Below are 11,388 nucleotides of genomic sequence, written 5' to 3'. Positions count from 1 at the left end.
ATCACTAGGGCGCCGATTAGGTCATCCCCCGTAGCCAGTACCAGGTCAAGCAGCGCTTTGCCTCTCGTTGGCCCATAGATTTCTTGAGTCAGGTAGAGGTCATCCACGCACGAGAGAAAGCTTTGCGCCTGGTCAGATTTAGCTGAGTGATCTTCCCACGAGATGTCCGGGTAATTGAAGTCACCCATGACAACCAGGTAATTATAATAAACGATAAAGTCAATTGACCTACTCAGTGCTGCCTGAATAGAAATGCTGCTGCTACTCCCAAGCACTTGGTTTTAGAGTTTAGGTGGAGCAGAAAACAAAGTGGTCCTTTGATCCACCCCCACCCTTTTCTGGCTCGCAGATGCAGGGTAACCACCATCAAATCCCCCTGCCTCCCTCCCCAAAGAGGTGAATGCCTGACTTGATGAAAAAGCTCCTCTTGGCTTCCCATGTCTCCCTCTCCCCAAATATGTATGTAAAGCATTTTTCCTTTGGGAGAGATTCTTCCCACTTGTCCTGGAACCAGATGGACTTGTATTCTTCCCCAAAGCTTTGGCATTCTGGGTTTCTCTGCATCCCTTCAATAATGCAGTTCCCTCTACCCCATATCCGGGAAAATGTCAACAATCTATTTTCAACCATAAGAAGTCAGCAAGATCAGAGTTTCCCAGGAGAGGTTGAGGTCAGAGGACATTTGTTATCCTGTTACAGTCCCTCTTTCCAGCTCTCCCAATTAGACTGTGCTGAAGCCATGGCATGGCAATCAGATCTGGGAGAACACGGTGAAAGTGCATTCGAATAGTTTGCATAAATGACCAGTTTTGTACATGTATTTCATTCACCCTGACCACAGATAATAAAAAACTGGTTTTCACCTCTGTGCACTGGGCCCACTGGCAGGGGAAGGAGTGCCTTCTTTGGAGCTGTTGCAAGCTTCTGCCACTGGAACAGACACCTCAATTGTCCTCTTTGCATTTCCTAGACAGTAAATTAGTATTACTTAATTCTAGTGAAGGAACAGGAACATTAGCAGCATTATTTGATTTTTTTCCTGCATGTGGCTTGATTTTAAGTTTCTCCCCCTCCAGTATTATGCTGTTATTATTTCCATTTCCTTCATTTGGAATACTGCGTTCTTAGATTTACACTGCAATTGTAGCTACAGCCCCTGTTTCTGCATCAAGGCCCCACTGCATTCATTTGCGGGTAGGCTCCCTGAACATACACACACACTCTTTAACCCGCATGCTCCTTCACTTTGTACATATAACCATTTTTCTCCTTATTTTGCTTGTCATTAGCACTCAGCCACTCCAAGAAAGGGTTAAATTGTTCTGTTTTCTTTTTGTTAAAAAAGCCATGGTAGGTAGTCCATAGACCCTAAGCTGCATAAAGAATAAGCCCTTTACTGTCTTAAAAAGAGCGCTGTAGACTTTTAGTTACCTCTGTATATCTATTTACCAGCCCTTGCAGCACCTTTTCAGGGGAACCAGAGCACAGGGAAGATCACCCCACAAAACACCTCCCTAGTGGATCGTAATTAAGAGTCAGAATTCAAATTTGTGAAGTGGTATTGTTTAGACATTACAAATGAAGTGCTGGAATCTCCCTCAGAACAGCTCTGTAGCCAGGCCTGGTTAGGTAGAATATAGCTGTCAGGAGCTTCACCGGGATGAGGCATTCCCTTGCTACTTGTGGGAGAAGCCCAGTTGTGTCCTCAACCCACAAATCAGGCTGACTGTAACAGTGACATATTAAGTAGACTGTTGCCCATGAAAGCTCAAACCTTCCTGAACTAGTTAGTCTCTAGCCACCCAGCTCTACCTTCTGCCTTACACAAAAAAGTAACTTTAGCAAATTCGAGTTGAGGTGTGTTTAGCAGTCTAACAAAGGTTAGCAGCAGTGAGTGAGATAGCCTGTACCCATCTGCCCTAAGAGCTCTCAGTTGGTCATTAAATGGTGTGTTGTGCACAGTTTGGGAACTACTGATTGAGTTAACAAAAGATAGAGGACTCCCACATTACAAGGACTAAAACGCATCATCTTAGCTTTTCTTGTGCTGGATACATACCAGTCCAATTTATGGGTGGTGGTGGAATAGGAGAGATTGATGGAGAGACTGTGCTGACACTAGACAATTTTTGTTGTTCTATCAGCTGCAGCAGTTTTCCACGGGCTTCTGCACTCTGACGATTCAGCTCTGCTATTCGCTCCTCCAAGTTCTTTGAGGCTCCTAGAAAAGTCTAATAAACAGTTGGCTTTCAATAAGCTGGTTTGCAAGTTGCACCTTTGGGGAGGACATGCCATATAGTTCAAGTATTGTATTAATAAAATGATCATTCAAACTGAATTTGAATTAGGAATTTAAGTAAACAACCACAGCATTTTTCAGGTAGATCTCTGGTTTTATACGCCTTTTGCTGTGGCATCTGGGTGCTGTCCAAATTGAATCACATTGAATAGGGACAGTATCATGTTAAGTTGCACTGCCCACAAACAGCATACAGCCCTGTTTCTTGCACCACTGCAGCCAACAATTAACAAAAACCAAACCCGCCAGTGATCAACCATAATTAAGTAATCATGTGGCCAAAGAGATTTGCTTTGGATGTACAAGGCAGGAAGCATTGCACTACTCTTGAACTAGCAAGCTGTGCTCTTCTTGATCCAGCCTGACAGTGCTGTTTGGCACCTAGGGCAAAGCCTGCAGTGGCAGCCTGCCCTCGCCCAGTGCAGATCCAGGGGGCACATGTCCCCCACATGCTTGCCTGGGAATGTATGCAGTGGTGGGAGCCACCCTTCCCTCGTCCCCGTAGCCACCCAAATAAGCCACTCATGGCTCCATCCCATGCCCTGCCTGGGCAGCAACTGTTGGTGCCCCTTCACTTTGGCATCCAGGGCAGTTGTCCCACTCGCCTTCCACTTGCTATGGCATGAAAGCCTGATATTCTGAGGGTGCGGTTGCCCCTCGAGTAGCCACATTTCTGTGCAAGCTAGTGTAGTATCTGCCCATAACTTGCATGCTGTTGAGTTGTTTGCAGCTGTTCAATATGCTGAAGAATTGGGCCCTTAGGCTACATTTCATTAAGAACATTTGGATCCCTCATACCCCAACAATGCTGGATCACTGGTGCCAGTTAGAACAGAGGCTGTCATGTATTTTAGGCATCAGAGATTCTTTTGTGTTGCCCAACCCTATTCTGAGCAGTGGAGCCACTCTGCTGATTAATTTTCCTAATGTAAGATCTTTTACTCTTCTTTTCCCCAGAGCCATTGGCTTAACCCTAGTTAATTGTGCTGGCAGGGGGCAAGAGACCCAACTCATGTCTGCACCACAATTAGAGGTGTGTGAATGAGCCACATGTAGGCATACCACACTGGCTGTAATCTGGTAAACTCAAAGGACAACAGGCAATGTGGATTCAAGTTGGACAGGGACCCTGGGTCTATGCTCTGGTTGCTAGCTAGTGCTGAGGCCCACGCTGCTATGTCTACACCAGTGGTCACCATGGTCACCACTGGCCTACACCAGTGGTTAAATCAACTCCAAGAGGCTCTGAGATTGACCCCCTCCACCCCACCCCCACACACACAGACTTACCTGCTGGTTGGCGCAGGGGGTGGTACATGGTAGATCTTGGCTTGCTTTTAAATTCCAAAGGTGATCTCTTACTTAAAGGTTGGAGACCACTGGGCTACACTGATATGACCCACACTGACAAGAGGTAGCACAAACACATTTGCCTTTCTGAAGTGTGCCCCTAGTCTATTGTACCCCTAGTCTACTGTATGTTCTTTGCTTGGTGGCACCTAGATACCAGTGATTTTGACCTATGAAGAAGCAGGTTATCTTCTTATCATAGTGATACAAGAAACTGCAGCTGCAGTTCCCAAGTGTTGAGTCTAGATAGCTCAAAGGCCTTAGTTATTCTACCTCCCTCCATTATAGCAAGAGGCAAAAGTGAGGGAAAAAAATTCCCAACTTCCACAGGTTGTGAGCAAGCCAAGAGAAAAGGGAAGGCTGGGCCTCCTCTCTCTCCATGACATTCTTACCTGTCCCTGGGTAGCTGGATCTAGAGCAGTGTGTGGATTCTGCACTGTACCTAGCTGGTGCAGGCCGTCCCCTGCCTCTTGAGAGCAGTCTTTGAATTTGCTCAACTGAGCTTTGATGAGAGCATTCTGCCGTGTCAGCTCAACGATTTGTCCCAGCAGATCTTTGTTCTGAGAAAACTCTTCAGTGGCATTGGGCTTTGCCCCCTCCCCAGCAACATCAGGGGCCTGCCCCTGCTCCAAAGAGAAGATACTGCTCACTGGCTGGCCATGCGATTGCAAAGAACTCTCAGAGTCCGTAGATGTGGGAGGAACTTGCCACCTTTGGATGAGCAGACGGTTCTCCCCATCTGTGCTCTGTGTTCCCACAGAGGAAGGCGAGCTCTTTTCCCCACTTGCTTTCCTTTCAGTGTTCTGGGTAGATGGAGAGACCTGGGAGGTAAAATGTGTTTGAACTGTTCTGTTCAGTGCTGTAGATGAGAAATAAAGGATCAGTAAACATGCAGCCTTCAACAAGACAATTTCACTTGACAGATCAGTGCTAGATAAAAAAGAAGCAGAAAAAAAATAATGTGACGTCTAATACCCACCTCTGGATAGGGATACAAGTAGAGTTATTCAGCTGTACTATTATTCAAGATCCTGCCACACATACTCATCGCACCACTGGTTAATGTTTTCCAGGAGAGATTAGCAGAAATAATTTAACATTTACATGGGTTTAAAAACTAGCAGAGGATCAGGGGAGAAGGGCTGAGCTTTTTAGTTGTTCACAATGTCAGCTAACGGTTTTCAATTAATTATTTCATTGCTGATTCAGTCTTCCACCATGCCCCAACCTAAAACTGATATCAGAAAAAAAAAATGCAAAAAAACCCAACCTGGAGGTAGTTTAATGCAAGTTACTCGCAGCTAAGCCAGCAGAAGCAGATCTCAATTTGGGTGTCTGCTTTGCCCCCAAAAGAAAAAGGAACAAGGTTTTATTTTGTCTCACCTTTCATTAGAGTACTGGTGTGTACAGGAGACACACAGGGCACTTTTACACATGCTCTGGGGGTGGGTAGAGACAGTGCTTTAATTACAGCAGCTCTGAGAGCTCCTTTAATTGAAGCACTGCTGCATCTCAAGTATCAGTGTCCCCATGCTGAAAAATGGTGGCAGGGGCTCTTGAACTAAAGTTTGTTCAATAAACTTTAGTTCAAGCACCCCCACCGCTATTTTTAAGCACAGGGATGCTGGTACATGAGACACAGGAGGCTGCTGGAGTGTCGATTTCTAGTGCATTGGAGCAGCCTCTGAGCTCATGTATAGGTGCCCAAATACAATGGGAGCACCAACTACTGTTCCACCATCAAGTCTGAATTAGGTTTGGCACTTAGAGCAGGCTCCACTGTTACATATGAAACGTATAGGGTAGCAAACCCTTCTCAATGAACAATGCATGTTCTCTGGGAGTAAAGCGACAAGTGAATATGTTTGTGTACAAGTGAACGATTTTTAAAAGAAGGGCTTTTGAGAAGTTTAGTACCCGTGTTGGATACTAATCCTACCTAAGAATTCGAACAAAAAAAAAATTAAAAAAAATCAGACTCTGCAGACTTCCATACAGTTAAAATTCTTACTGACTCCTTGTGCATAGGCCATATTCAAAGACTATATTTTTAAGGATTAAGTGGCAATTTCTATTGTAGAGAGCAGAAGGAGAATTGCAAAGCAGTGCTAAGTGGAAGTAGAGAGAGACATATGGCAACCAAAACAAACACCAGGAACTGGCAAAGAGGAGAAAAGAAAGAAATGCATTGTCCATTACAAAAGCAGGAGATTTAGATGCCAGGTAACTTCTCAAAGGGAAAGGCAGAGGCTGTCCAAACAACAGACTTGCAGAATTAGACCGTGGGCTCAAGACTAACCAAGTTAAAAGAAGGAACAACATAGGCAAAAAATTAACATGCGGGACTCATTGCCACAAGGTGTTGTAGAGGCAATTTAATCAGGTTCGGAAGGGACTGGATAAATTTATGCAGGATGGGACCATCAATAAGTACTGACAGATAAGGGTGCAATCCTCAAATTAAGACTTCAACACCTCTGAATGCTGGAAGCTGTTGGGGGAAGAGAGGAAGAGGGCAGTTCAGTCTGGATAGGTCCTTCATAAACATTCTTCCCCTTAGGATCTGCTCTGTACCACTGTGAGAGGCAGGCTGTTGGGCTAGATGGACCTATGATTTGACTCAGTCTGATATTTATGTTTTTATCTCACCCTGTTCACAGAGAGACACTTATCTTACCATTCTGAAGAGGAGAGAAATTCTGAAGAGGAGAGAATTCCTGGATGCTTTTCTGTCTAGGTGGTGATAACAACACAGCTGGCTGGAACACATGCATGGGCAAACTGTTGCCCACTCCTACAGTGTCTGGGGGACTTAACCACTGAGGACGCTGGACAGACAGTTCCTCTTGTGGGGATTTGAGCATATTTCCTCTGAAAGCATCAGTCTTGGGCAGAGTGGAATTCAAAACAGACCTCTCTGAACAAAAAGAAAGACAAGGCAAGAATCAGGTGCATCAAAAATAAAACACGTGGTGCTTGCAAAACAGAAAAAATATCCCCATCAGAATAATTCCAGGTTTCAGATAACTGAAAACATGGAGGGGGAAAACACCATCCAAAGTGAAATATTGTTGTCTGAATGACAAATCCACAAACAGGCTTGGAAAGGTTGTTACAAAACCTTACCACCACACAGTGAAATATTTCAGAAATGGCTTTCTATCTCCGAGATGAAAATTTAACACTCTGATCCCAAGAATGTCATACAGTACAGTGCTCTGCCCAAGCAGGTGACTGTCAGCCTTCTTTGTAAAAACCTTGCAAATCAACTCCAAATTAACTGACCACAGTTGCCATTCTTATATAAGTTCAGGAAGAAGTTTCATTTTTACACTGGTAGCCAAAACAGCAGAGCACACACACACTACCATGTTATTTTTCCAGGCTTATACAAATGACAGTCAGGGTGGTCAACTTATGACACATGTGCCACAAGTGGCAAGGACAGCCTCTGTGCATAGGACAGAAAGCAGAGCAATGGATCAGGCAAGGGAAGGGGATCAAAATGATACCTGGGGAGGATGTGGGGCTTACCTTGTGGCTCACCTGCCAAAATTGCCCCACATTGATCTAAAGCAACAGCAAAACAAACTTTTACTCCTTCATTCTGGGCATCCTCTTTCATTTTAACACTCCATCCACCCTCACAGTTCCAACTATAGCTAAGTCCTCTTGCTACCTAAGCAGCTGTTTGGAACATCACTCCTGCCCAGAGCCTTTGGTATAGTGATATTAGCAATGGACAAATGTGGTGCTCGGAATAGAGACAGAGGCATCAACAGTAATACACACACTTAGGAGTAAGTAGAACCAGTCAATATTTTATAGACTAAGTGGTCACTGGGTATGTCCAACTGCATTGCAGGACTGAAAGTGACAAAAAAAAAAAAAAATCAAAAAACCCTCCACACACTCAGAGCTGTTCTGACCTGTCCAACCCTTTGCAGGAGTTAAGACTGTTTAGTATGCTGCTAAACCAACTATTTGTTTGGGAGAGATGCTGGACAAGCTCTCCAACACAAAATGCCTTTCCTTGGACTTGGGAAAGAAGCAGATACAGCTTCAGCTACATGCCAGACAGATACCCAGACTGAGACACCACTCTACTACTTAGCAGCAGGTAACTCTTAGATGCTGTTTCCAGAGACTTTTGCATTTTCCCTTTAACACCAATTCTAGGCTGGCAAGACGACAAAAAAAAAATAAAACTGCACTTTGATTATATGGAACAATCAGACTTTGCAAGTAGAAGACCAATTTAGCAGTAAAATGATTTTTATAATATTAGCAAGGAATTCTGAAAAATAAGTGAATGGCTCAGCCCTTCTCTTTCTGGACAATAAACTACCAGCTATTCTGAACTGCTGCTTTGACAAAAGGGTGAGGGCAATTTCCAAGAATGCACCTAGAATTCTCATGTTTCTAATTCAATGACAGCTCCCCACTTTTCCCTCCACAACACACACACATACCTTGGATGTTTGTTGGATCTCTGACTGCAATTCCAAGACTACTTGGACTCTGTCCTCTCTTAGGATCTGTCAAAAGGAGGCTTTTATATGCTAAAGTGAGTGAAGTCAGCTGTTCATCTGTTACCACCATATACTGCTGTAGTTGTTTCTAAGGGAAAAACAAAACAAAACAAAAAGTACAGAGATCTGTATCCTAGGGAGAGGAAAAACAGATATTATAACAATCAGAAGTCCACCCCCATCTCTTGGTGCCAGCACTTCACTCTGGAACGAGTGAAGTGGAAGGAAAACATTTCTGTATTTGCTTGATCTTTCCTTCCCACCCAGCCCTACAGTTCAACAGTTTTGCTGTTCAATCACCCTCTTCCTGCCACACAAAGCTTTACATTAAAGAAAGTCTAAGTTACACTAAGTCTGCTTATGTCACACTTTAAAAGGAAATTTCTCAAAAGATTTTTCCTCCTGGTAAGTGTTGCATTTCTACATAATCCACTAAAATAACCACCTCTGATTTCAGTCCTAAGATTGCATATGTAATTCCATCAAGTTGTTTCAGTGCTACTATGCATCTCACCTGAGATCTGCAGCAGTTTGCTATTCTAACAAGTCTCACTGAAGAAACGAAAAATCTACTTAAAAACTTTTGGACACCTTACAGTGGACGAAATTCAAACCTCAAACCTCGACTGCTACACTAACTGTTTCAGACAAAGAACAAATCAACAACAAACACCACTATAACCTCTCCCTCTCAGAGAGAAGGCGCATAGAATTTCTAAGATCCAACCACCAAATAGTAATAAAACCAGCAGATAAAGGAGGATCTATAGTTATACTTAACCATGAAGACTACACAAAAGAAGCCAACAGACAACTCTGACACTATCTACTATGAAAAATTAGAGGAAGAGCCAACTCCCCTTTTCACTTCAAAACCAACATCACATCATTTTTACTGAAACTGTAAGAAAAACTTCAGACCCTGATCCCTGTGCTACCCAATCCAGTGACTTTTTTACATGCTCCCTAAAATCCACAAACAAGGGAACCCAGGCAGACCTATAATTTTCAACCATGGAACCCTGCAGAAATATCAGGTTTCAATGAATCCATCCTAAGACCCCTTGTCACCCAAGTACTCCGTTTTATCCAAGACACAACAGACTTTCTATGCCTGCCTTACATATCTACAAGAGCAAGATTACAACTCGAAGTAAGACCTCAAGATATTGCTGAACTTCTACACTTTATCCTCACACACAACTTCAGTTTCAACAACCAACACTTCCTCCAAGCTATGGGCACCAAAATGGCCCCACAATATGCCAACGTTTTTATGGCCCACCTCGAAGATGAATTCCTTAAGAACTGCACCATCAAACCCATGCTACACCTAAGATCTATAGATGACATCATCATTGGACTGAAAACCTGCAGTTTCAGATTGATTTCCATCACAAATTCAATTATCATCACCCCTCCATCAGACTCTCTCTTGAATATTCCAGCACCAACATTTCCTTTTTAGACATGATGATCAATATTCAGAATGGTAAGATACAAACCACCATATACAAGAAATCCATGGACTAACATATTACACAGAACCAGCAAATCACCCCAAACACACCAAAAAAGCTGTAATATACGGCCAAGCTCTCCGATACCACCAAATTTGCATTTAGAAGAATATCCGCAATCATCATCTCTCAAATCTCAAAAAGTCTTTCACCCAATAAGGACTCTCCTCCAGATAGAGAGATTGCATGTTTTAAATGGATACCATGTAAAGAACTGCTGCAGCATAAAAAGAAAATCCCCATGAATTCCACACCATTAGTTATGACATACCATCCTTCCCTGGAACCTATACAGAGAATCCTCAAACAACTGCCACCCATAGTAGAAGACCCAATTCTTAAAGAGATCTTTCCAGCAGCACCCAGTCTAGCCTTTAAACAAACACTGAACCTCACTAACCTCATCACCAGAAGCAAACTTCCTATGGCCCCAAAGCACACTGAATGGAATCTCATCCAGTGCACTAAATACCCTAAGGGAAAATATGTAAGAGAAACTAACCAACGACTGCATATCAGAACAAATGCACACCACAAATCCATCAAAGACAAAAATATCCAATTACCTGTGGGTGCATATTTTTGAAAAGACAATCACTTTCCAATCTCTCAGTTCTAATACTCAAAGAAAATTTACAAAACATCTTTCATAGTTGAGCCTACAAACTTCACTTCATAAAATCTACTGGATACAAAAAATCATGAACTAATTATAGACTTTGGATTTATGGCATATTACAACCTTCCTGACATCTAATAACCCTAGGTAACCTGGCTGCAGGTGATCAGCTACATTTCTTCACACATTTCCCTTATTTCCTTCCTCCCCTCCTAACTCTACCCATTGTCTCCCAAACTACTACTTATCTGCATTTTTCATAGACCTGCATGTTGCATATTAGCTTCTTTTCTATCTTGGAGAACACAACACCAGCAGAATCTCCCTATGCCTGAAGAAGGGTGCTTGTGCCCGAAAGCTTGCAAAGAACAGTTTTCCAACTATTTAGTTGGTCTAATAAAAGATATCACATCTGCCGAAAGTACCTTGCCTGCCTATGTGCATAAACCAACATGGCTACAACCAACAACGCTTAAAAACTTTTGGCACATTAGTTTTTCCCTAAGTTCCATAAGCTGTCATGAGAGGAAAGAGTCAACAACTCTTAGTACCTGTGTCGCAATACCTTCTTCCTTGACTAAAAGGATTTCAGCTGTCAGAGCATCAATCAACTCTCTGTGTTCATTCAGAACCCCCTCAAGCTTCTGCTTCATCGCCACTTCTTGACGCAGCTGCATCTCACTCTGGAGGAAAAGGAGAAGAAAAGAAAGCACACTCAATACAAGTTCATGTAAGAACTGAGAGGAGATTCAAATCTTGCTATTAAGTTGATTGCTGCTCTTGTTGCCACTGTTAAAATGGAACCAGCTTTTCTGCCCCAAGACTTTTCAACTAATGTTCAACCTGATGCTGCTTTACTTGTGCTATTGTCACCTTCCCACAACAGCACAAGGAGCTGACATTTGGAGAGCCCTCCTCCTGATGCCTCCTTCCCCATGATTTAAAAAAAAAAAAAAAAAGAACTATTGGCAGTGTTCAAACTGTCACTTCGCATACCTTCTACCATACTGTATTACAGCATGCAAAAAGTCAATGTAATGGTGATGGCACATGACAATACCCTAATCT

At 43.0% G+C, this 11,388-nt stretch overlaps 1 protein-coding gene across 1 annotated transcript in view; it reads right to left on the bottom strand.

Moving 5' to 3' along the window:
- Positions 1-11,388, bottom strand: part of SPICE1 (spindle and centriole associated protein 1) — a gene marked incomplete at its 5' end in the record, with an annotated part of 42,144 nt that overhangs the window by 4,126 nt on the left and 26,630 nt on the right. The window contains 6 exons of the mRNA XM_019548535.1: positions 864-966; positions 2,060-2,231; positions 4,042-4,508; positions 6,327-6,566; positions 8,122-8,269; positions 10,872-11,003. Coding sequence (XP_019404080.1) covers positions 864-966; positions 2,060-2,231; positions 4,042-4,508; positions 6,327-6,566; positions 8,122-8,269; positions 10,872-11,003 — 1,262 coding nt within the window. The remainder of the gene's footprint in view (positions 1-863; positions 967-2,059; positions 2,232-4,041; positions 4,509-6,326; positions 6,567-8,121; positions 8,270-10,871; positions 11,004-11,388) is intronic.

Source organism: Crocodylus porosus, unplaced genomic scaffold, assembly GCF_001723895.1.
Source record: "Crocodylus porosus isolate Cpor-Errol unplaced genomic scaffold, CroPor_comp1, whole genome shotgun sequence".
NCBI lineage: Eukaryota > Metazoa > Chordata > Crocodylia > Crocodylidae > Crocodylus > Crocodylus porosus.
This window is presented reverse-complemented; position numbering and strand designations above follow the sequence as displayed.